We start from the raw sequence: 26,158 nt of genomic DNA, 5'->3' as shown, positions 1-26,158 counted from the left end.
AGATCTTGGAACAGAGTCCAGTCAGTAGCAGGTATATTATACAGCTTCCCTGAAATCTATTCTAAACACAGAGGTCACATGTAAACACTGAAGCCAAAAGAAGAAATAATCTTTCATCAATTTGCCCTCAAGCAAGACAAACAAACCTTCTACGCCTCCTTTCATCCTTAAATAGATTGTTTGGTTGGGTTATATAGTTTGCAGAACAGCCGATTTTTCTTCCTCCCTGTGAGCTGGAAGTGTATTGTTTGATTTTGTTCGGTAAAAAAAGAAAAATCATTGTGGGATGGAAAGGAATATAACCAAAAAGAAAAAAAAATCCCATATCCTGGTCTCCTGGGACATATTTATCTTGGTTTCCTAAATCATTGCCGAAATAAATCCTAACTGTTGCAGAACCATTGGAAGATAGACGAGAGCAGTCTCAGGGACGATTTTAGTCATTTCTATGCCTGTCCTTGTTATTCTGGGAACCGTGCTGATCTCTTCACTTGCATGTGCAATGAGAACACATGCTTCGTATAAACAGAGCCGACAGAAAAACATCCTCCGGAGCTGAATGACTGGCACAGCACTCGCCTGCAGATGCCTGTGTGAGAGTGTCCTGTCGGAGGAGGAATCTCCACACCTGCCATTTATAAGAGCCTTTCAGCTGAATCACATGGTTTCATCTTTGGCAGCTGTTTCTGTTTAATGCTTGAAATGGCTAAATAATGGAGATGCCAAAGCCTGATCCTCTCAAACCCTTGAGTATTTGATCAAACTTGCTGTGCAGTATCTGAAATTATATATATATATATATATATATATATATATATATATATATATATATATATATATATATATATATTTTTTTTTTTTTTTTTTTTTTTTTTTTTTCTTCAAAAGTCAACGAAAACACCTCAAAGCACTCATGTAGAGAAATGATTTTGTCCTTGAATGAGCCACCACACAAACCTTAGTTCTTATCGCCATGAGAGCATCATCATCTTCTGCCTGGACCAACAAAAATGTTCAAGATGAAAAAAGAAAAAAAAATGAGGTTTTGTCCAAAGTGTATGGCCTTGGTTGTACGACTCAGGGTCTGGACACACGCTGTGAGGGCGCAGGAAAAATAAAACCCCAACCACATCATCTAAAGAGCAATTGCTCCGATAGCTCGATGAGTCAAACCAAATTGTTAAACTAACGATAGAATATTGGAGAAGAGAAGAAGAGGAGACAGTGAAAGAGCTGAACCGGGTGGACGTATATGTGCAGAACCCAGACAATGTGTCAAGCATCCATTTTCTCCTTATTATTTTCTCTCAGCTGCATTTCTGGTCGTAGAGGAGCTTTCCTCCTACAGATTCCCAAAGGACTTGTCGTCACTGTGTGGAGGAGGCCGACTACTGAAGATGGCACGCACAGATCTGCATCATATATTGGCTTTTTTCTGTGTGCAGTGACACCAGAGAGAGACAGTTGTACTTCTTATGTAAATGCCAGGAATGATAAAGTTAGATTATGGAGCGACATACTGTCACTGTTCCAGAACTGCTTTGCCTCTGTTTTTTAAGCATTTACGATATGAACAAACATTTTTGCAGCTCTGTCAGTAATTACAAGGATTAGCTGTCAACAGTTGGTCCCTGAATTAGCAGACTTGTCCATCATTGCCATTTACAATCTTGTTTGCTGTTTTAGATTAGCTGTGACGCTAATCAACATGTGTTTTTCTGTGTTTTTTTTAGATACCTTATCCGTATCTGGTAACGACGCCCTGCAGCCAGGCTCCAGCCAAACCCTGGGTCCGCACAGTTCGCCGGGCCCCAAGCGTCCTGGGAACACTTTGAGGAAGTGGCTGACGAGCCCGGTGCGCCGGCTCAGCTCCGGTAAAGCTGATGGCCACGTCAAGAAACTTGCCCACAAGCACAAGAAGAACCGAGAAGGTGCAAGGAAGAACATGGAGGCCGTGCCGGGCTCGCAGAAGGACTCGGACGACAGCGCCGCCACCCCGCAGGATGAGACCTTGGAGGAAGTAAGACCAGATGCCCTAAATCAGCGCCTAAACCTGCAGATATCTCGCTGTGATTGTGATCCACAATTTGACGTTCACCGTTCCTTCTTTTTTCCCAGCGTATGCGGAACGAGGGGCTAAGTAGCGGCACTTTGTCCAAGTCTTCGTCATCAGGCATGCAGAGCTGCGGGGAGGAGGAAGGAGAGGAGGGGGCTGACGCCGTCCCCTTGCCTCCTCCTATGGCCATCCAGCAGCACAGTCTGCTGCAGCCCGACTCCCAGGATGACAAGGTGGGTCACTGAGTGCAATCACCACATTTATGCCCACACGCTACGTGAGCGGTGCTGACTCATAAATGCAGATGTTTTTTTTACATTCAGTAGAAAGATGGCTGCCCATTCATTCTAAAAACAAAATCACATGAATGGTGTAATTTATTTCTAGAAGTAATTTCTGACAGTTTTCTTATGAACATGCCCTTCCGTCAATTCAGATCTAACAATAATTCAACTCAACCTTTATTTTGCTCTAATAACCTTTCTGTTCTTCTCTTATTTTCTTAATTGTTGCATGTTTCCTCCTCCAGCATTACGTTGATTTCTGTTCTGCTTCTCTTCTGTCCCAGTTTCCCCATCTGTCCATGTAAATGCACTCAAACATCTCCATCCACTTTGGATCCTTCTTTATTTAACATCCTCTTACCGTTCTTTGACTAACTAAATGCCATTCCCTCCGAGTGTTAATGTTTTGCTGTTGCTGAAGAGAATACTCCATTCACGTGTTTCTGCAGTAGTGAGGTGTTCATGGGAGTAGGTGGCATCCTTTTAACCTTTTCCTGCACTTTCGCTTCAGTCTGAGCTCTGTTGCAGAGTCAGAACTTCCCGTCCAATGGAGTATTAAGCAACACAGATTTCTATATAAACTGTTCAACCAATCACGGTGCGTGTGCTTAGTTAGGAGCGGCCCGACCCCAGACTTTTCCCTTTGACTCCCCCCCACCTCATAACCCCCCTGTTTCCCTGAGACCGGCCTGTGATTGGCTCCAGCTTGGCCCTCAATTTACCATTTCATTAGGGAGATTACACGCACCGAGTCCTTTTTTTATGGACATGTGGGATATCGGGGGTCAAAACCCAACAATGGTGAGCCTGATCACATTCACAGTGGCTTTTATTGACGATGTACAGTTGCATGCAAGAGTGAAAGGTGACAATTTTATTTATGTTTAAGGGAGCATTATAGCTTTTAAATACTTTCTGTAGCCAGCAAAGACTCCTTTAGGTCTCTGAGATTTGTAAGGAAACTTGTTAGGGGTCTGTTCTTCAAGTCAAACGACTCTTAGGCTCATATTAATTGACTAAAGGAGCCCCAGACTTTTGCCTGCCTCTGTATGACTCCTGCACACATGCAGCCAAGTTTATCGTTGTTTTTCTGTAACCTTCAAGTCTCTTCAAGTCTTTGGTTTTCGCCGTGTCTTTCAGTCTGCTTCTCGCCTGTCCGCTCGTCCAAGCAGCTCAGAGACACCGAGCGCAGCTGAACTGGTCAGTGCCATCGAGGAGTTGGTGAAGAGTAAGATGGTGAGTTCCAAGTCATAAACAACACACACAAAAAAGCGGCACACTTGTACACAAAACTAGGGCTGGGGATCAATTAAAATGTCAAGAATCGATTCGATTCCGATTCTTAAGATTCAGAATCGATTATCAAGATTTGATTCGATCCGATTCGATTCGATTCCGATATTGATTTGGGTTAGTGTTAATAAAACTGTTTTTTGAGCTGTTGCATGAATTATATGACCGTAGTTATGCAAAATATTACTACTAGTATTATATTGAGATTAAACAGCAAGTATTGGCAGCTAATGATGCTGTAAGGACCAATCAGCTCCCAGAATGCTGATAGAACTGCTTTCAGAAACATCATGTGGGTCAGAATTATCAAACAGATCCAGGGAGGAAACAGAGACGGATGAAAACGGTTTTATTTTTTCCCACATTCCGTTTTTATTTGTTCCATTTTCGGTCTATTTTGGTTTTTAATTTTTAAGCATTTGGTTTTTAGCATTTTTTGCAAATGTAACCCCAAGACAGTATATAAAGTAATGAAATATAGACAATTTATGCAATTAAAACCTAACACTTTAATGTTTTCATACCTTTAAACATATTTAAAGGCAAAAACATGGCACCAGTTCTCGTGTCCAACAAAACATTCCTTTTTTGGGGATAAACAAAAAAATAACCAAAAGCTGTAATGTAATGATAAAAAAAATACATAAATAAATTTAAAAAAAAATCCAAATTAAATCGATCTTTAGACATATGAATCGATTTTTAGGAATTAATATGAGAATCGATTTAGAATTGTTAAATCGATTTTTTCAACACAGGCCTACACAAAACAATTGTGATGGTTAAACGGACAAGAACAAAGACGGTTTTTCTGGTGTTGGTGACAGAGAAAGGCATCCTAGCCTACTTGTCATCTGTCAGGACTGAGTAACTGTGCCAGCTCTGCTCTGTTCCAACAAATTCTGGCAAATATCCCCTGCACACTCATGCCCACTGTCCTACATGCAGTACATCCTTCATTTTGATGAAGCTTTCCTTCACTTTGCTCTTGTCCTCTCCTCTATTCCTCCTCTCCATCCCCTTGCATTCCTCCTCTCTTAGTCCCTGGAGGACCGTCCCAGTTCTTTGTCGGTTGAGCAAGGAGACAGCAGTTCCCCCTCTCTCAACCCCTCCGATAACTCACTCCTCTCCTCCTCCTCGCCCATCGATGAAGTGGAAGAGCGCAAGTCTGGCTTCCTCAAGAGAAGGCAGTGAGTTATAAGCCCTGTGTGTTCTTAAACCAATGTTTGTCCCCATGTGAGTGCTTATATGGAGCATTTCTGATGTCCCTCCAATCCATTTGTATTAAACAGTGACTATTTCTGCTTTCTGTCTCTCAGTTATGTTCTCCTGGAGCTGGTGGAGACAGAGAGAGACTATGTCAGAGACCTTGGATCTGTGGTGGAGGTAGAAAAAAAAAAAAAAGCGAGAGAGATAAATACATAAGCCGCAGAATTTTTTTTTTTCCTGTTTATGTTTTCTATAAATTGTAGATACAATATGAATTTCCTGTCCCCAGGGCTACATAACCAGGATGAAAGAAGAAGGAGCTCCAGATGACATGAGAGGAAAAGATAAGATCGTCTTCGGAAACATCCATCAGATCTACGACTGGCACAAAGAGTAAGCTAACAGCTTTTTTCTTTGTTTTTAACATGCTATCAAAGTATATTAAAGCATCCACAAGGGCCTATACAGCAGAATAAAATGTAAAACATATTATTATTGCCATTATCATGTTTCTTGGCAAGTGGAATCCTGATTTACTCTCTATCTGCCCAGTTTCTTCCTGGCAGAGCTTGAAAAATGTTTGGAGGATCCAGAAAGGCTGGCTTCATTATTTGTCAAACAAGTAAGACGTGTTGTTTTTTTTTGCATTCACGGTTATTGTTGTAAGTTAATTATAAAGCGGAAAAAGAAAGAAGATAAAACAAAGAAAAGTTCTCGTCTGAAAACAGTGTTTTCCTTCCCCTCACAGGAGAGGAGGCTGCACATGTACATCGTCTACTGCCAGAACAAACCTAAATCTGAGCACATTGTGTCAGAGTATATTGACACTTACTTTGAAGTAAGATTATTGAATATTTAGTAACTGCCACTTCCAGCGTTATTACTTCATAGAGCTAATGCATTTCTGTCTTTCATCAGGACCTTAAGCAGCGGTTGGGACACAGGTTGCAGATCACTGATCTGCTAATCAAACCAGTCCAACGCATTATGAAGTACCAGCTGCTGCTGAAGGTAAATTCTTGTTTGCATCTCTGCAGACTGCATTCATGGACCGTACGTGTTGTTCAAACAAAACAGCACATACAATATTACTATCTTTAACAGGATCTTCTCAAGGTTTCCAAGAAGGCAGGAGTGGATACAACAGAGCTGGAGGTATAACAGTATAACAACCTTCACAAAGTGCAAATGAAAAGTTTGGACACACCTAGCCATCTATCATGAAACTTTCCTTAGCTGGCTTCAAGCAAGTGCCTTTTCTTAAACTTTGTTTGACTCTTGTGTTGCATCGTAGAAAGCTGTAGAAGTGATGTGTGTGGTTCCCAAGCGCTGCAACGACATGATGAATGTTGGACGCCTTCAAGGCTTTGATGTAAGTCCGATCTTCAAACATTCACAGACGTTTGTATGGCAGTAAATCAAATAGAAATGTAAAGTACTTCAACTGAGCTGAATTCAGTAATACTTTATTAATACCCAAAGCGAAATTATACAATTTTCGATTACAGAATATGAATATTACAGAAAATGAATGCTTTAGAAATGAAAATAATTTGTAGTTTGAGTCAACTGCCACTAGATGTCACTATCTCCCCATTTTTGGCTCGTTTACGGTTACTCAACAAGTGTCTGTTTCCTATTTCTCTCTTCTTCTTCTTTTTTTATTCCTCAGGGTAAAATTGTGGCTCAGGGCAGATTGCTCCTCCAAGATACTTTCATGGTTTCAGACCAAGATGGAGGTCTTCTCTCCAGGATGAAAGAAAGGAGGGTATTTCTGTTTGAGCAGATTGTTATATTCAGTGAGCCTCTGGACAAAAAGAAGGGCTTCTCTACTCCGGGCTACCTCTTCAAGAACAGCATCAAGGTGAGGGCATCTCCACAACTACCCTGCACTGCTAATAACCAACATGATTGGATTTCACTTTCAATCACTGTGCGTTCCTTTTTCGTTCCCCTTCTCTTCAGGTGAGCTGGTTGGGTCTGGAAGAAAACACAGACGATCCCTGCAAGTTCACGCTGACATCCAGATCATCTAGTGGTAACGTGGAGAAATACACCATCCATTCAACAAGCCCTGGGATCAGTCAAGTGTGGGTCCACCAGGTCAGCCAGATCCTGGAAAACCAGCGCAATTTCCTCAATGGTGAGACATTAACATGATCAGGATTTTTTAGCTCTCGATCCGATCCCGATCACTTGAGATTGAGTATCTGCCCATCCCGATTTTTCCCGATACATTTCTGATACTTTTTCCCAATCAGATACATTTTGGCATGAATTTAAAAAAAAAAGAAGACTAAAAATAAAATTGTCTTTTATCGTCCATTGGAGAACAACATGGACAAATATTTCAACAAAGCTTATCAGCTCTGGTGCCACAAAATGTAAAAACATGAAATTGTAAACTAAAACAAAAAGTGCAGAATAGTGCAATAAAAGAAATAAATACATTTTACTTCAAAAGAGGTAGTTGAATGACATCCAGTCAAACTCACAAACACAAGAGAATTAAAATACTTTTTGGCTTAACCTTAGTGCAACATTCTGAATGGCATGAAATGAATAGCAGCAGCTTAATGCAACATGAACATATATAAAATTTCTCAATTCAAACATGTAAACCATGTTAGTTTCGCTTACGTTAAATGCAACGATATATAAAACAATTTAATATATATAAAAAACATTAATAACTAGGTATGTCCTGATACTTTTTTGGCCGATACCGATGTTTTGAAAATGCCGTGATCGGGCGGCCGATCGATCTGGACAACACTAATTAACATGCTTATGAGTGTGCATAGTTTAAAAACGCATGTAAATGCACTTCTGGGTTTGGTCATGCAGTATTAGCGCAGGATTGTTATACATGTCTAAAGTGGATACCTATGGACCTGTCCCGCAGCTTTGACATCACCCATAGAGTACCAGAGGAACCACGTGGGTGGTGGGGGGCCGGGCGGGCCCCCCGGTAGCAGCAGCAGCACAGGAGGCCTCCCCGGAGGCAGCAGCACCAACAGTACCTCCGGCATGGGAGGAGGAGGAGGAGGCTCTGGGGGATCGGGGGGCAACTCCTCCTCCCTGTGCGGCCCTCGCTCCCGACCCTCTCGCATCCCACAGCCATCGTCACGTCTCCCCCAGCCTGTCCACCACCACCACCCCCCGGGCCCCGAGGGGCCCGACAGATCAGCAGGTATGTGGTCACCCTGCCACCCGCAGTCCCCTCAGTCCCTCCCCTCTAACCACAGTTCAGACAGCACCACAAACGGAGAGCTGTTAGCCTCAGAAGTCCCTAAGATGAGGATGCTGGACGGTCCTCACGGGAGCAACTGTAATAACAGTAACAGGCCGTCAGATAGCACAAACAAACCCGCCGCCGGAGGCCACGAAGAGCCACAGAAGCATCAAATAGCTGCTATACCACAGATGCAAGTGGCTCCTCTGAATTTCCCTCTCAAAAGCCCTCGAGTCAGGACAGTTTCCCCCCTTATATCATCTCAGACTCTTTGTGGAGGAAAGGAGCTGTTCCCCCCTTCAAGCCCGGCACATAAAGGGAACCCTTTCTGGGCCATGGTTGCCCCCATGCCCCCGTCTCCCGCCAGCAGGCCTGGCTCCTTCTCTTTCCCCAGTGACAATAGTGGGGGAGGCGACTCTTTGGGCAGAGGAAGCCTCGGGACGCCCTCTCATCACCGCCACTCCAACCACAGTAAGGACATAGACCGCATGAGCACCTGCTCCTCCACCAGCGAGCAGTCCATACACTCCATCCAGAGCAATGGGGTAAGATGTCAAGTCAAGGCCCGGGATTCAGTGAGCCCTAGAGTTACTCACTACTCACTAACCACTCCTTCACTGACAGGCTGTCTGTCAGCCACTCTGTCGCTGGCTCTAAGAATGGCTTGTACATGCAACGACTGCTACTGCTCAGACATGGACTGACTGAAGATTAACAGCTATCTGCACTAACTCCACTGACCGAGTGCGTGAGCGAGAGCGTTTGGACTCTTCCAGAGTGTACTAACAAGGTGGATCTGATTCACAGAGCACCTGGTGTATCTGCCTTTTAAGATCTTCTCTCTGCACTTCAGAAGATGAAACTGACAGACACTAACCACATGTTTTATAAATGTTATATCCCTTTTTTTCTTCTCTAGTAATCCTGCGTGAATATGGCCAAGTAAAAAATTCAACTCACTAATCACTGACCACGTCTGTTCGTTTTTCTCTTAACTTCTGCCGTGACTTCTGTACTTCTGGGAAGTGAAATAACTATTTCTACAAGTTTCTTCTATAGTTCCTTTTTTTTTTTTTTAATTCTTTTTAACTTCATTCTGTTCACGGGAATATAAAGTTCTGTATTTCAACATCACTGGCCTGAGGATCATCACTTCTGCTTCACAACTTCTCAGTCTGACTTAGTCAAGACAAACAATAATTTTTCACACCGCTGCAGATTAAATGAACACAATTTGCAACTTTTCCATTGCTGCATGCAAAACTGGCAAGGTCATTTGTGTGTGCATTCCTGTCAATCAAATCACACATTTGATTGGTATCAAACAAACACCTGTGTACTTCCTTTTCATAAATGAATGTGCCTTCATTTGTTTCTGTGTGTGGTGCATTAGCTTGTCTGTAGGTGTGAAAGCTCGTAGTGTTCTCCGTGTTGCGCATCTCAAGCTTCACGATCCTGTTTCTCCAACAGAGTGAAAGCAGCAGCAGCAGCAGCGTGTCCACCATGCTGGTGACGCAGGACTATGTGGCCGTGAAGGAGGATGAGATCAGTGTGGTGCAGGGTGAGGTGGTCCAGATGCTTGCCAGCAACCAGCAAAACATGTTCCTGGTGTACCGGGCCGCCAATGAGCAATGTCCTGCTGCTGAGGGCTGGATCCCAGGCTACGTGTTAGGGCATACCTCATCTTCTATCACACCCGAGCTTCCTGAAGGAACCATCAAGTAAGAAGGATAAAAGATGCCTTCTCTCTTTTTTTTTGACACAAAAAAAAATATTGTAAATAGCTGAATTTATCTCAAAACACAACAGTAACAGATGGGATTTAGAAATGTTTCTAAAATGTCTGTTCTCTGTCTTGTCTGGTTCAGAAAATCATCATCATGGCACACCGCGCTCCGTATCCGCCGGAAGTCTGAGAAAAGAGATAAGGAGGGCAGGAAAATGGAGAATGGCTACCGAAGGTCTCAGGACAACCTGGCCAGCAAAGTCTCTGTCAAGGTAAGAAGCAAGAAGGAAACTTTGGATGAGTTCAGATTCACTCACAGTGCATTTGTGCAATTATCTAAATTTGTCTCTAAACTTTCACCTTAGCTTCTGAATCCCAACTGCATCTATGATGGTGAGTACATTTCCGTCTACATACCAAAAAAGCCCATAAAGAAATACCTTTTAGAGCATTTTTTAATTGTATTTTTTACTGTCTGTATTTTATGGACCCTTTATATCATGTTAATTAACTTTAAAATGTATTTGTGGTAAAGATATAATGTAATGTAATCTTTTCCAGCTCCGCCAGAGTTCCTCATCCCAATCTGCGATGCGTCATGTGACAGTGGTGACAGCGTGACCCTGAGGTGTAAAGTGTGTGGTCGACCTCGAGCTGGTGTCACCTGGCGCGGACCTGACAACAACACTCTCAGCAACAACGGACGCTACAGCATCACCTACAGGTACAACACAACTGTCCACCGTCCCCCCATCCTTCCATCTCCATCAGCCCTTCCAGCTTGATACAGAGGCATTTGGCATTGAAATAATGCCAATGGGGGACACCAGTGCCAGCATTTACTCTGCTTTAAGCCATGTTTTTATTGCCTCTTTTTTTCTCTTCTGAACGAGGCCTTTCCCCTTTACCGGGTGGTTATGGTGATGGCACAGTTCTCTCCATGAGGGCTTAAGGCATCCTTGCTGTTTCTGTTTACCTGGCCTGCAGCGGTAACTTTGTGCCAGTAAATATATGACTGACAAGTTCAAATACGCCCACAAACCATGCAACTGGTGTGTAATTAAGTTGTATTTGGGCGACTAGGTTGCTCGCTACTGCCACACATGGCAGAAACTGGTATTACGAGACCGGACGGACTAGAGCTAGTTATCTGGCAAGAACTGCACTTATTTCATCTCTTTCTCCAGCTGTTTCTGTTATTTTGGGATATTTGAACCTACAATCTTACACATTTCTCATTTAAAAGTAGAACTTTGCATTAGGCTTCATGCGTACCATTAAACTGAGTGCATCTTGTCACTCTGGATCTCTTTAGTGAAACAGGAGAGGCATCTTTGCGTGTCCTGGGAGCCTCTCCAGAAGACAGTGGTGTGTACACCTGCATTGCTACCAACGCAGCAGGTACTGTCACTTCCTCTGGCAGCCTCACAGTGTCAGGTGAGAGTCCCATCATGGTTTTAAGCTTTTTTTTGTGTTTGTCTGTTGTTGTTTTTTTTATGGAGGTGTAACTAACCCGCTATGAATATTTCTCAGGAGCCCTTGATGATGACTGTGAATTCATCTGGAAAAGCGGTTTTGAGTTCTACTACACAGAGATCACTGAGCTTGGAAGGTAGGTGGCAGTGAATGAAATCCAGTCTTTTTTTTTCAAAGTAACAGAAAAAAACAGCCATAAGCTTGAAAGTGGGAGTAAATATAAATGACACATGAATACATTATACAGTTGCTTCATTGTCCCTTTCATCACTTATTGTGTGGAAATCTGGGGCAATACGTACAAAACAATCATAGACCCGATTTTTATCTTACAAAAAAGAGCCATTAGAGTTATAAACAAAGCAGGTTATCGAGAACCAACTAATAGATTATTCATAAATTAAAATGTGCTTAAATTCCGAGAATTAGTGGACCTTAAAACAGCACAATTTATGTGCTGTTGATATTATGTGTTTGAACAATTTATGAACAATTTATGTTCAAAATCAACAATTAAACACTTCCTGACAGTATTCAGAAGCTCTTCCAAAGCAGAGTTAACCAATATGAACTGTATACAGTATGCGTGTGTGTATGTATGAATGTATATGTGTAGGTATGTGTATGTACTATTGTATTATTGTATTATTGCTTATACAAATACTGTATGAAAAGATATTTATTAATGACACTATACTAGTTTATAAAAGCTAACATTTTTTTGTGAAAAGTGTAGGCGTCTTAAGCTTGGGCGTCCTTGGTGATTAGCTAGAATTGTATAAAAATTATATATATATATATATATATATACACACATACATATATATATATATATGTGTGTGTGTGTATACCAAAAATTATAATGTTTTTTTTGTATGGCACAGACGAATTGCACCTGTACTGGGAATTGAAAGGACCAATAAACTAAACTAAATTAAACAATATCTGCGGCTTCAATCCCCAATTCTCAATGCTCATGCGTGAAGTTAAAAAGGTTTCCCTCTGCTGTTCAGGGGCCGGTTCTCGGTGGCGAAGCGGTACGACCAGAAAGGGAGCAAACGCACCGTTGCAGGAAAACATGTCAACAAGAAGCTGCAACGTCGAGAGCAGACTCTGCAGGAGATCAGACTCCTGCAGACTCTGGACCATCCCAACCTGGTCAAGCTGCTGGACACGTATGAGACGGCCAACAGCTATGTCCTCGTGCTGGAAATGTGAGTCCAGCAGCTGTTTAGTAAACAAACAGATTATTCCTCGGAGTTAATAAGGAAACACAAATAATTTGTATGTTTCTCTCTTCTTAGGGCCGACCAGGGGCGTTTCCTTGACTACATCGTGAGCTGGGGCAACCTGACGGAGGAGAAGGTGGCTTTCTACCTCAGAGATATTCTTGAGGCTCTCCATTACCTGCACGGCTGGAGGATAGCACACCTGGATATCAAGGTATACATGCAGTCATTGGCTATTTTCACAAGTAATTGGTTGTCAAAGTGTTTGTATATTTATTTATTTTCTTTGACATGTGTGTCAGTACGCTGGGTTGCTGGTTTAACCAAACAGTCCGGTGCTAGATGAGCTCTGAGAAGTGAGAATTAACAAAATAAATGATAAAGGAAAGAAGACATTTTACATTTTTTTACAAGTTTTATTTGCACTGCATTGTTTTTTAATTTAATATTACTGTATATTACTTTATTAACCCCAAAAAGGGAAATTGTTTTATTGCTGTGTAATCTACTTATACAATTTAGAAAATGTAATAATAATAATACATTAAATCACTATAAACATTGGCTGACAAAGTGGACAGTAAACTGTCAAAGAGAGCGGCACATTCATCCATAATAAGCCCTAAAAACAGTTTGAATAAATCAGGGAAAAGATTCAGGGAAGAATCTCAAGAAAATGAAAAAAATGAGACGCAGCAGGTTGACAGTAGAGCATGCCATTTAAAAGCTGCACCTGTAACAAAGCAAAACAATTGTTTTGGGGTTTATTTCTAGTGTTGAAGTTTGTTTTTGTTGCGTTTGGTGCTTAAGAGGCTTCTGAGTCTCTTCCCTCCTTTGTGCTCCTGCAGCCTGAGAACATCTTGGTGGAACATGCATCCTCTCAGCCCGTAATCAAGCTGACAGACTTCGGTGACGCTGTCCAACTGAACGCCCCCTGCTCCCACATCCACCCTCTCCTCGGGAGCCCGGAGTTCTCTGCTCCTGAACTGGTCCTGGGTCAGCCAGCCTCCCTGATGTCTGACCTCTGGAGCTTAGGTCTGTGGAGAAATGCACCCTGAAACAAGTCGTCAATAGGACTGAGTTCGTATCTTTGGCATTTAATGCATTTTATACTCATTTGTTTTCACACTGTTGCATTTTTTTTGTTTTACGATCTGCAGGAGTAGTGACCTATGTTGTCCTCAGCGGCGCTTCTCCCTTCCTGGATGAAAGTCTGGAAGAGACGTGTCTGAACATCTGCCGGCTGGACTTCAGCTTCCCCGAGGACTACTTCCAGGGTGTGAGCCCGGCTGCCAGGGATTTTGTCTGCCAGCTGCTTCAGGGCGAGCCAGAGCGACGGCCCTCCGCCGTGTCCTGCCTGCAGGATCCGTGGCTGCAGCCGCAAAGCGTGTCAAACAGAGAAGGTGGACACGCCACCTTAAATCACACGTTGTCACCAGCACTGCCACCATCCCCGAGCCATTACAGCACACACCTGGACACATCCAGGCTCATCTCCTTCATCGAGCGCCGGAAGCACCAGAACGACGTTCGGCCCGTGGGCAGCGTTACGGCCTTCCTGCGCAGCCGTCTCCTGAACCACACCTGACAGAAGTAGATTTGACAGATGGATTCCTGCCAGTGCTTCTCTTGATTCAACTGATCTTTGTTAGAAACCTACTGAAAGATCCACCAGCGACTTATCCACTAAGATCCCCTTTTCCTTCACTAAGCCACAAAAGTCCTGCTGCTGCTGACTGACTGATGACCCTTTGACTCTTCCCCCAAACCCCACCTTAACCCTGGCGTATGCCTGCACAACAAAAAACTGTTTGAATCTATTTAAGATTTCAAACCTTGACTCAGCAGGGAGAAAACCGAGCTTTCTCAACGAGCCGACGTGAGCGAGTCTCACCTTTTAGCTCGTGTTGAACAAAGAAAATAGAATACTGTATATTAAGAATATTTCAGGCTGCTTTCGGTTGAATACAAGAAAAGAGGTTTTGTTTGTTTTTTTGTAATGAGAGATTACTTTTTGTAAATGAATCCATGTACAGTGAGACAACAGAGAACAGTCTTTATTCAGACTATTTGGAAAACAAAGTGTGGTTGGTTAAGTCGAATGAAAAAAAAAAAAAAAAGAAAAAAAAAAAAGAAAGTGGCACCCATCAGCAGGGTCCTCGTTGTTCTGGATCAAAATAAAAAGTACCAAAACCTTGTTTTCCAGATATACATTAAAGTTACATTCTGTGCAATAATTTGCTTATCATTATGACCCCATGTTTCAGTTTGTGACAGGAAAAAGAAAAAATTAAGAAAACAAACTCAAACAAAGCATTACAGCATATTTGGCAAAGTTTTCCACATCTCCACCTGCATCCGCCTTAGTTGTAAATAATGTTTTCCTGCTTTTGTTTGCCGAGTTTAAGTAAGTCCGTGCAGACAGGTGAGTCACCCGCTGCAGCTGCTCGGCGGCTGGATTTTCAGTATGAACAGACCGCTACTCGAAGTGCACTCGTAATTTGCATCGGTTCTTGTGCAATGTTGCAGCTTTAACATGTATGCAACTATTTATGAAGACTTGTGTTGTAGCTGTATTCTTAAAAAAAAAGGCATGTATGTACCTGGTACTGTTTTAGATGTCTGTATTGTGTTGACTCTTATGTATTAAGTTCAGTATTATCTGCAAAACCCCAAGGCAATTGAGGGTTTTCTGAATTAATGTATAAAAATGTGTATCTATTAAATACAGACACTTCTTCTTTCATTTTGTCCTGGTTATATTTTTATTTTCTGTAACAGAACCAAAGTTGTCTGTGCTTTCTTTTCCTGCTAATATAAGTTTTTTTTCTTGTTTTTCATGTTAAGTTATGACAGGTGACGCTGAGGCTGACATGTGAGTGTTTACAAAGGTTCAGTGTGGCTTTATTTATTATTATTGTAAAGAGATATAGCAGAAAAAACTGATTTCACTTCCCTGTTTTTCAAGCTGTGCACAGTGGTTTGCTCAAATAGTTTGTTTGGCTTCTGTAGGTAGTTACTGGTGTGTTTCTACATTTTCTTTCTTCGAAGCATTTCAGTTCCTCATTATTCAATACGATTGGTTCTTCAAGCAATAGGTTTTGAAAAAATGTCTTCTGCTATGGAGAAGGATTTATTAACAGCAACACTTCAAATATGTATCTTAATAAATGTCCATCAGCATTAACAGGTTCAAAAAGGTATGTTAGTTATTTCCATTATAATTTGTTGTGTTTGTGTTAAATAGTTGTGGAAATCTGATTTTTTTTTTTTTTTTTTTGTAAGTGCCAGGAGAGTGAGACCTAGACAAATGGGTGAATCTAAAAATCTGCTTTTTTTTTTCTTGCGATATTTCAAGGTTGACTGATGTACCGTCAAATAAACCTGGTGTATCTTTAAAGAAATTGATACAAATGTCAGTTCAATTAGCTTTGTTGGTCTGTACAGTCTGATTCTGCCATTTTTGTTTCATTTTTATTTTTGTCATTTTTTTATTTATTGGTATGGGTCTGGGTTTCCCAAAAAGAAAACAAACAAAAAACAACAAGATTCTGTCAATTACTTTCTTTAATTATTAACAGAATAACCTGATCAAAGTACTGAAATGCCTTCAGGAAATCCAATCCACTCATGATGTAAAGATGTACAGAGAGGTTGGGGCAGTTGGCCCATGCCCAGGATGTAAACCTCATAACCGTCATATTTTAAATAAACCTACAACAAGACTGCAGCAATGTCATCTTGAATGTCTTATTATGACTCATTTTTACTTTTGCATGTATATTTGTTTGTACAGAAATTTGTGTTTACATGTTTACTCTTGTATGTGCTGTAAATAGTTTATTTTGTCCTCTGTTTTTTTTTTGCCATTAAACGTACAAGGAACCAGTGGTGTTAAGAAAACTTTTTGCCCACATAAACAGTAATACACCCACAGTATACAGTACTGTTTGATTTGAAATGTCATAGTTCATTGATCACTTCTGAGAAACTTTTAGGCAGGACAATGAAGCCGTCCGGGAATGACCCTGAAAACCATCAGAGTTCATATCGGAATGAACGCCAACTCAAACTGAGACACAATTGTCGTCATTTCTACCCACAAAAGGTGAAAACATCAATACAATCTTGATATATTTCATAATAAAATGTGACCATGGTGAATCTGATATTTCTTACTTTATTTTAATGAGAATAAAGAATGAAAAACAAGATGAGAAGATTTTTTTTTTGATTAAGGAGAGAGGTACTGTAATTGAAAGAAAATGTATTTAAACCGAAGATCTTTACATGTGATGACCCAAAAAAGGAACAATGAAGGGGATGTTGTAGATGTTATCTGTCACCTGCAGATGTTGATGTAGTGCATGAATCAGGGCATGCAGTGGCTCTTTGCAAGCAGACGATCACCTCCATCCTAATCTGCATCCGATCTTAGTCACAAGCGGATCATTTTCTTTTTTCATGTTTCAATAACAACTATCCTTATGCACTTGTGTGTAGAGAGTTGTTGTTGCTCAGTTTTAGTATTTGAACTTCAGCAGCTCCAAGCCCTGATCAAACAGAAACAATTGTATTCACATAGTGATGCTTCACGTTCACCTGAAGCACTTGCATTCTTCCGAAACCTTATTTTCACACTTTTCTTATTAGGTGTGAAATTTTATTTTATTTTCGTTTGAAAGGCGGATGTAACCGTTTTGCATAAAACCACAGATGGCCTATCTGTATCTTTCAGATGCTCTCGTGATTAAAACCTCACGCAGTGGTTGTGAGCGGTAAAGGTGATGCATGCTGGCAAAGCATTTGTGAGCCAGGTTTATGTCTCGTGTTTTGAATAACCACTGTTATTTCTTATCTGCTCAGGAACTTATTGTCACTGTCTTAAAATAATGGCTGAAATCCTTTTTTTTCTCAGGCTTAAAAAACAAGAACAAAACAAATAAAGAACCAAACCAAATATTTAATTACATATTTTTCTGTTTTCTAAAATAACCTGGGAAAAATGTGGCAGGCAATTATTTTACGAGAATGATGATATTGAATATTTACAGTAACAGTAAATAAATGTTATATATATTACACACACATTTTTACTGCAGAGCTGCAGATGTATTTGTGAATAATTTAACCTGTGTATACTTAATAAAAGGGACTTAAATTATGACAAATATACATCCTCATGAGAGATATAATTTTCAACATTCTACCCACTGTAGCTTCTAGAAATCTTTCGCCCACTGAATTCAGCTTTTACTCACCAAGAAATCCCTGGGGGACTGAGCTAAAAACTGAGAAAAGGTTAAATTACTAAACTTTCCAGCTCTCTAAGCCCACTTTCATTAATGAAAGCTTTGACAAATACCTAGAAAGTCGGTTTTGCTAAAGAGAAAATAAGCATACACGCTCACAGATATACATATCAGTCATAAAGGTACAGCAGCTCAATGAAACATTAGTCCTCCTGTGGAAGGAGCGGTGGCGGGACCCGCCCGCTAGATGGCGGTAGAGAGTTAGTGTTGTGGTGAATGGCTGCACACGCGAGCTGCAGGAACAGCAGTCTAGGAAAAGTCCCTCCAAGGCTCTTGACATTTGCTTGAGCGGAAACAAAAGTTCAAATTCAAATGAAGTTTCTATACTATATATCATTTGAATTTTTGGTTATTTTTTCCACAAGATAGTTGGTTATTTGTCAATAAGTTAAAGAAACCCGGCAGTACATTTGGAAACAATTTCAGTTAGGCTACTTAAAGTGTTTTTCTTGGGTCTTTCAAAAGGCTATAATATAATTGTTACTTAAAAGATCAATTATAGTTTGTTTGTTTGAAGTAAGCTACACTGCGAGTCAAAACTTTCCCATTCAAGTGAATGGGGAAGTGTGTTCAAACGTTTGACCGGTGTGAATGTTCATTTAAAGGTTACCTATTATTGCATCTAATACCTATTTTAAACAGGCCTTGAATGTCTTAAAAACAAGCTTTTGATTGTTTTTGCTAAATAAATGAGAAATTCAGCCTCTGAGCCATGTCTTTAGCATCCTATTCTCTAACCTCATTATCTATGCTGGATTCTGAGTGGGCGGGGAGGCTATGATAATGAGGCTCTGTGCTGATTGGCTGCCTGAATGACGCGTAGCAGGGGAGGGCACAAAGCAAGTTTTTACAACCAACAACAGAGCAATTTGCATGTCTAGCTCAAACAGACGCCATCACGATACACCGCTACGAAAAAATGGCGGAAGCTCCGGCCGGCGGAGTTAATTATGGGCGTGGTTTCACGCATCGGAGGCCAACATATGTGAATCGCATTTTCGTTACGTAACGACGGGAGCAGAATCTGAACAGTTCGTAGAAGCCACATCACACTGGACGGCTGTACAGACACTGCAGAATTTGGTTGCTTTCCTCCTTCTCTGAGTTGGCAGGCTGAGGGGAGACCACTTTATATATGTTAAAGCAAGAGAAAACGTGTTTTTCATAATAGGTCCCCTTTAATATTTGAGACCATTATAAAAATGTCCACCATATCACTTTTCAGCTTTTGTTTCTGAATGTGTTTATTAGTCATCGTTTAACTGTAAGCTACATTCAAAAATAAGAAAATGGCAGTCATCATTAAAAAGCAGCGTAGCTGAACGCAAGTCAAGCTTGACGTCCTCCAGACTTCCTCACGGGGTTTGCAACATCCAAGCTGTACTTTATCATGCATGATTACATGTACTGTATAAGTATGTTTGCCTCTCACACACCCCGTGAAGGTTGGTTGTGTGTAATTTCACCAAAAATATATTGGCTACACATGCAAGAGTTGGATGAAGAGTATGTACATTTTGAGGTATTTTGGGAACATTATGAGGCCCACGCTTGAGCTGTGTCAGGGGGATAACTGGGTTTAGACTCAACTCATGCTGTTCACTGCAAGAGATTACTGCCGTCATGCCAAAACAGTCAAACCAGCTGCTTCAACAATGTTGTGCCGCTTTCAGTGGTGGACAGTAATGGAGTAAATTTACTTGAGTACTGTACTTAAGTACATATCCAGAGGATTTGTACTTTACTTGAGTATTAGATTTCTTTGGTACTTATGACTCTTACTTGAATACATTTCCAAGACAAATATTTTTACTTTTACTCGAGTAAATTTCTAGGAAGGCTGAAAAGTACTTGTTACTTTCAGGTCTGCTCTTTTTTCTTCTTCCCTAAAATCCTATTGGACACAAGCTGTTTTTGTCAAAGGAGGAGACCTATCACAGTGCACGCTCTCCACTGGGATGTACGTAAAGCGGAAATACGTCAAGCCTCCTCAAAACGATACCGCCAAAGTAGCCTGCGTTTGTCAAGACAGAGCCGCAACAATGGCTACGCCTGCGTCAGGAGAAGAAAGACAATCCGCTAAGTCGTCTGAGTCTGATAATGAGCCGGACTCGGAGCAGGGACTTTCACAAAATCCTTGGCCGTATCTTAACTCAATGTTTGAGTTCGACCGAGTAAAAAACGAGGGCACAGACAAACCACAGACATTTATTTTCAAATGTTTAATGTCTGCCGAAGCAGAACTACCTCTCTGCTTTCAACAACTCAACATCGAATTCTCAGAAACAAGAGTTAAAAGATCCTTAAATTAATTTAGAAACAATATAGTAATTTACTGATGTGGAAAATAAGAAATGTACTCTTACTCTTACTCTTACTTTTACTTAAAGTAAATTTAAAAGCATTTACTTTTGGATACTTAAGTACCTTTAAAAGCAAGTACTTTTCTACTCTTACTCGAGTAATATTTTGACTGAGCTACTTTTACTTGTAACGGAGTAAATTTTGACCAGTAGTATTTGTACTCTTACTCAAGTACTGGGGTCGAGTACTCTGTCCACCTCTGGCCGCTTTGTTGTCAAAATTACGATGTTTACTATTACTATTACTATTACTATTATTCTCATATATTTCAACCATGTAATGTCTCAGCAAATCCCGTCCATCGGTGTTTTTATTCACATTGATACATTTTGCATAACACAGTTTTTATTTTGAAAACAACGTGCAACAGCGGTTATCGTAATTTCCACAGCAAAGCAGCACAAAACTTTCAGAGGGCTGGCTTGACAGTAGTTTGAGCACCTAAGGGACATAAGCACTCAAAATAAAGACAAGAAAAAAACAGATATGATTAACAATACATGCACGTGCAACAGCGTGCAAGGGAATAGACAAACAAGCAGAAAAGTGTGGAAAGAGTGTGGGGAGCCTAAATACAAAAAGGGGTGGGGATTGGAGTAACAACTCTGCAGAGATGCAATGAACAGATGCAGGTAAACAGCAACAGCTGAGCACAGAGAGGAAGGCTTGAAACAAGGGCGGAGGTGAGCAACCGTGTTAAACACAACATATTCAAACTCAACCAAATCAGCTGAAACCTGTGACAGCTGAAAGTGCAGGAGCAGCCAGTCTTGGAGAAACGGATGCTCCTTTAAAAAGTCCAGAGCAATAGTTGATCATTTGTCCGCATCTGTTTCCAACACACTCCTGATTTTTGTCATCTCTCAGCTCCAGTCCTAAACATCAGAGCTTAGCTTAACCCAAAACACTTAATTATAAATGAAGGTGTAAGAATTGCAAGGGGTGTAGGCCAATTGCTTTTTTCTAGGCTTTTTCACTAAATTTCACAACTATACTACCTTCACACAAAGTTTCTGTGCATTTTCATTCTTTCCTTTAGCATCAATAATCCAGTGCAACACAATGACAGTAAGACTTTTTTTTTTTCTTCCATGTTTTGAATTTTACAGTTAGATATCAGCAGCTTACTGGAAACAGTCAGCTTTGTAAAATGGTACACTCAAAAATGGCTCATATTGCTATGTAGGCAGGCAAAACTGAAATGTCATGTCCCTTTTGTTTTTCACATAGTCATTGTCTTCGTATTAGTAATACTTCTGTCCCTTTGCATCTGGCGTTAGCTTTTTGAGTGAAATTACCCATAACCAATGATGGGCCATCAAGCCCTGACGAAGCACACATATGTGATCAAACAGAGACATCTTGTTGTGGCTGCCGGACCTGCCCCGGTCCACCCCCTCAGTGGAGAAAAGCACGGTGGAGGGAACTCCGCTGTTCTCTCACTATGAACCCAGCCAGCCGTCCTCTGACTCTGCTGATGTGGTGGAAGCAGATCACGCTCACAAATGTTCAAATGTGGTCTCATTACGCCTCTTCCTCAATCAGATGGTCGGGTTCTGTGATCTACATTAGAAAGCTTAAAAAAAAGTGTTAGCAAGAGCTTATGTATGACATCTTTAAATGAACCTTTTTTTGTCTGTCAGCTGTGGCCTGGTTTTCTTGTATTATTTCCTGTTCCTGTTTCATTACTCCCAATGAGCAAACACCACAAACATCCAGTGTCATTAATTCTTCACTCAAATTTTATGGAAAATTAGGAAAATTAGAATAAAAAATAATGAGTTTGACCCGTTAGACACCTGCAATGCAAATGCAAGAGAATTGTCAATGAAAAATTCAGTCACTGATCCTTGCTATCTGTTAGACTGAATCAGCCACGGTGTTAACCGCTCGTGAGTTTTCACCTTTCCTTGTTGAGTTGCTCTCCATAGTGCACGCTGTACAAGCAGTTTATCTACTTCAATGAGAAATTAGGGTATTTCGCTTCCATTGACAAGTTACAGTATGCATGAGAAAATGTCTCTGTCTCTATTGACTTTTATATGTATTATCAAGATAAAGATAAGTGCAGGAATGGAACTGTTCATCAGAGACCACAGATCTGCAAGACTCAAATCGGTAGTGCTCTCTGGTTACCACACAGAGGAAAACAATACAGTGGCGAGGCAGATGAGAACGTACAAAGGACCAGGAAGAAAAAAGTCTTTTACACGTGTAATTTTATTGAAAGACTTTATATGATTTATAAAGGCAGGTACTCTGCTTCAAATAAGAAAACGAAAGAGAAAACATATTTTAACAAACAAGCAAACAATTACTTAAAAGAAATGCCATGGCAGGAAATAAAAATGCTGAATGTTGCTCGGCTGCAGAGTTTCTTTGGTAAATACAGAACCTTTTGGAGGGTTTCTGGAGACCATTAGACATGTTTGAAGAGTAGTACTCCTGACATATGTGCATATGTGTCTAAATCTGAATCATTTTAATCCATAAAATGACTCCTAAAAAAATAATCTTAAAGAATTATTGCTTGTTTCTTTTTACCTTTGGGCATCAGTACACTTTGCCTTTATGTGATGGCAACAAACAGGAAATGCAGGCTGTGAAGGGGGATGTTGTGGCTATGAAGAACGCGTAAATGCATCTCGCCTGCCAGACATCTCTGAAGAAGCTGATTTCAGTGCAAACATGAATGATGTCACATTAATGCACATATTCACTCTCAGCAGGAGATCTGGGTCGTGGCTCCTAAAGGTTAACCATCTTCTGTATCTGTCTTTGATCTGCCTACTTTATCAAATGCAAAATGTTTAATACCACGTAAATCATTCAATATCAACGGTTGCTATCTGAGTCAGGCGGTTAACCTGCAAAATAATTGCATTTCTCAAGAAACACTCAGATGAAAATCTTTTCTTTCACTCTACCTTAATGTATATTTTCAAATGATGTGCTTTACTTGGGTTGTTGCGATCATTATCAGAAAAAAACAAATAGAGCAGGAACAGTACCTTGCTCAGAGGTTTGTATTCTGCAAAGGTTAAACAATGCTGCATGCTTCCTCTCTCAGGTGTGGTTTTCAAATGTTCGGCTAGAGATGCTTTTATACTTACTAAATGCACACTGCCTGTTGCATCAGAGGTGTATTATGTAACACAACGATACGTGCAACATGAATGATCATCTAGACCATATTCAAGTTAATTTTTTTTTTTTTTTTTTAAATTTCCTGAACTAAATAGGTTCATGTTAATAATTTGAACCTTTGCAGCCAGTTCAGGCGGAAGATTGAATGTGGCTTGATAGGTGACAGTTTCACAATTAGTTAACGGCACAATGTGAAGAAAAATATCAATTTTAAAGCTGGACTCATCATCATAGATGCAATCATGAAAGTCATACAGAATTTCAATTGAGTTTTACCATATATGCAGGATAGTCCTATACAGTTTTATAGTATGTTAAATATAGAAGTTACAAAAGTATAAATATATATGTTATTTATTTTTTGCTAAAGAAAATAAGGTAAATGGTATAGACATAGAATACATCATATGCACGCGGAACATTTCAGTTTACTTAATCACTAAGAAGTGAAGCCTGACCTAATGAAAGCGGCACAATGATGTACTGTACATAAAAGGAAAACACATAGCTGCATGTTCAAAAGTTCCAGTTTAGAGACCAATGCTCCTCTCATCCACACTGGTAGTTTGCGAGTAAACTGAGGTGATTCTGTCCTGTGGAAGGTACAGCTTGATGACCCGACACAGCATGCAGGGAGTTCTGTTAATCAGCTTCAGCAAGTGCCTCCTGAATTTTTCCCAAACGAACACATACAGGATGGGGTTAAGGCAGCTGTGAGAGTAGGCAATGGCTTCAGTGACTTGTAAAGCCAGGTGGATGGCTTTGCTGTTTTCACATCCTTCGATGACATGAAGTAGCTCCAGCGCTTTCATTAATGATGCCATGTTGTAAGGGACCCAGCAGCAGAAGAAAACCATCACCACTGCAACGACGATGCGAATGGCCTGTTTCCTGGATGAGTGGATGGACATCAGCCTCCAGATGATCTGCGAGTAGCAGAAACTCATGATGAACAGTGGGATAAACAAGCCCAAAATGTTCATTTGAAAAAGGCAAAATAGCTTCCAGAAGTGAGACTTGGAATATGTCTCATCTGAATATGTTTGGGGATATTCAGGGTAGCAGTAGTTAGACTTGTCCACATTTGTTTGGTAGTGTTTTAGGAAGATCAGATCAGGAAGAAATGCATCAAATCCAGCTACCCATGTCCCAGCAACCGCAATTATTCCAAACAACCGTGTCCGTGCCTTCCCGGGGTGTACGATAGCCAAATAGCGATCGATGCTCATCTGACAAATGAAGAAGTTCCCGCAGTAAAAGGCAATTTGGTAGGTGCCCAGCACCATCTTGCACATTGTATCCCCAAAGTGCCACTGATCCTTCCCTTCCTGATGAGCCAGGAAGGGAAGGGGACACACCAAGAGCAGGTCAGCAATGGCAAGGTTTAACAGGCACACGTCGGTCATGCTGCGGAGTCGCACGCCACAAGTAATGACCCAGATGACCAAAGAGTTACCCAGAAGACCCAGGATGAAGAATATGACATAGAGAGGTGGGAGAAAGTGCGCCCCATATTTCTCAGACTGACAAAACCCAAAGTCCCCATTGAGATAGTCTTCATAGTAATCAGAGTACTCAGAGTACATGTAGTCCACAGTGGTGTCATTGATGAAGGCTCCTGTTGTAGGGCTAGAAAGAAGAAAAAGGGTTAGAAGGTTCTCCCTATTTCATTTTTGGTAGAAGATACAAATAATTTACATCCCAAAAATTAAGGAGTGCAATCAATAAAATGTTTCAGTGTACATGAAAAACTACAGGTTTCAATCTGTGCAGCAGCTTATTTCTTTGGAGATTTAAACAGTATTGCAAACAGTTTCCCCAAATTTAGATAAGGGAACTTTTAAGGAATTCCTGTTAATGGTTATTGATCATTATCACTGATGCCTGTACTACTGCCTGACACAAGCATGGTAGTTCATTAAAAAAACACTGTTGTATGTATAACTTTAGAGCCATTTAGTTGTTATGGGCGTTACGCATGAGAAGAACCCGAACTGTCTTCTGCGTTTAGGGATTTCCTGAAGTGAAAGCTGATCTAACTATCAGTTGTTGTCACCAGGACACTTTCTAATGATTCAGTTTGTAAGTGCACCCCTGAAGAGCTCCAAATAAATCTAGTATTCTTTTACCGGAAGACTAGGAGGGGGGTATAATTTGAAAGTTAATTTGATAATAACAATGGATACCATCGCATAAATCTTCATTATAATTTCTAGATATTTTAGTTTTAAGATGATGAGTTCACTGCTTGTTCAAGCAAGAAATTAAATCAATATGTGATTTATAATGCACATATTGAGCTTTACACAGATGTTAGGTTCATTTTTTTTTCCCACGAAGATATTTTGAGGTTTGAAAATATGCTGAGGAGAGTTTTTGCTTTCATCCTTTTTCTAACACTTTTTCTTTTTAGAAGTGCTTATCTTGTGTCTCTGTGTTATACACAAGGCTCATAAAGGGAAGTGAGCATTCTGGTTTTTCTAAAATATGCAGCTGTCTGGGCAGGAAAACAGATTTGCATACCAGACAGTTTTCCACATATTTCTACCCTGCAACAACAGCCCCTCTAGAAATAAAGCTAATATTCAATAAATCTAGTGAAATATGTCTTATTTTAAGCAAACATATCTTTCCTAATGGGGCAAAAACAAACAACAAAAAAAACTTGTTGGCGAGAAATCTTAAATTCGTTTTTGCAATGTACTTCCTCCTTCGGTTTGATGAAGCTTTATAAAATCTGGCTTATAGTTTTGATGAAGTTAGGAGCTTGAATACTGATGTCTTCTTCACAGGCTGCACATCTACATCACAAATATTCAGCCACCAT

The 26,158-nt window shown here is 40.6% G+C and overlaps 2 protein-coding genes across 4 annotated transcripts in view; one reads left to right on the top strand and one right to left on the bottom strand.

The window, feature by feature from the left end:
• Positions 1 to 16,396, top strand: part of triob (trio Rho guanine nucleotide exchange factor b) — a 105,933-nt gene extending 89,537 nt beyond the window's left edge. For 2 of the 3 annotated variants that reach the window (XM_061716415.1, XM_061716412.1), the window contains exons 38-61: positions 1,734 to 2,020; positions 2,119 to 2,289; positions 3,481 to 3,576; positions 4,675 to 4,823; positions 4,953 to 5,019; positions 5,132 to 5,235; positions 5,395 to 5,464; positions 5,591 to 5,680; positions 5,761 to 5,853; positions 5,947 to 5,997; positions 6,137 to 6,214; positions 6,515 to 6,706; positions 6,808 to 6,985; positions 7,748 to 8,622; positions 9,548 to 9,798; positions 9,946 to 10,075; positions 10,169 to 10,196; positions 10,365 to 10,527; positions 11,119 to 11,240; positions 11,337 to 11,415; positions 12,293 to 12,493; positions 12,584 to 12,722; positions 13,357 to 13,543; positions 13,669 to 16,396. In XM_061716415.1, coding sequence (XP_061572399.1) covers positions 1,734 to 2,020; positions 2,119 to 2,289; positions 3,481 to 3,576; positions 4,675 to 4,823; positions 4,953 to 5,019; positions 5,132 to 5,235; positions 5,395 to 5,464; positions 5,591 to 5,680; positions 5,761 to 5,853; positions 5,947 to 5,997; positions 6,137 to 6,214; positions 6,515 to 6,706; positions 6,808 to 6,985; positions 7,748 to 8,622; positions 9,548 to 9,798; positions 9,946 to 10,075; positions 10,169 to 10,196; positions 10,365 to 10,527; positions 11,119 to 11,240; positions 11,337 to 11,415; positions 12,293 to 12,493; positions 12,584 to 12,722; positions 13,357 to 13,543; positions 13,669 to 14,096 — 4,229 coding nt within the window. In that variant the 3' untranslated portion in view covers positions 14,097 to 16,396. Of the gene's footprint in view, positions 1 to 1,733; positions 2,021 to 2,118; positions 2,290 to 3,480; positions 3,577 to 4,674; positions 4,824 to 4,952; positions 5,020 to 5,131; positions 5,236 to 5,394; positions 5,465 to 5,590; positions 5,681 to 5,760; positions 5,854 to 5,946; positions 5,998 to 6,136; positions 6,215 to 6,514; positions 6,707 to 6,807; positions 6,986 to 7,747; positions 8,623 to 9,547; positions 9,799 to 9,945; positions 10,076 to 10,168; positions 10,197 to 10,364; positions 10,528 to 11,118; positions 11,241 to 11,336; positions 11,416 to 12,292; positions 12,494 to 12,583; positions 12,723 to 13,356; positions 13,544 to 13,668 lie in introns of those variants that run through there. The other variant, XM_061716413.1, reaches the window with a different exon arrangement.
• Positions 16,397 to 23,846: 7,450 nt separating this feature from the next.
• Positions 23,847 to 25,019, bottom strand: LOC133440926 (C-C chemokine receptor type 5-like). Its single transcript, XM_061718271.1, has one exon. It carries the CDS (start codon positions 24,915 to 24,917, stop codon positions 23,862 to 23,864), a length of 1,056 nt encoding a protein of 351 aa, XP_061574255.1. The 5' UTR covers positions 24,918 to 25,019; the 3' UTR covers positions 23,847 to 23,861.
• Positions 25,020 to 26,158: the final 1,139 nt, after the last annotated feature.

The sequence above is a fragment of the Cololabis saira genome, chromosome 3 (genome assembly GCF_033807715.1).
Source record: "Cololabis saira isolate AMF1-May2022 chromosome 3, fColSai1.1, whole genome shotgun sequence".
Lineage (NCBI taxonomy): Eukaryota > Metazoa > Chordata > Actinopteri > Beloniformes > Belonidae > Cololabis > Cololabis saira.
This window is presented reverse-complemented; position numbering and strand designations above follow the sequence as displayed.

What these genes read in the sequence shown, in the direction of transcription:
- LOC133440926 (XM_061718271.1), bottom strand. Translation starts at nt 24,917, where the DNA reads ATGTACTCTGAGTACTCTGATTACTATGAAGACTATCTCAATGGGGAC.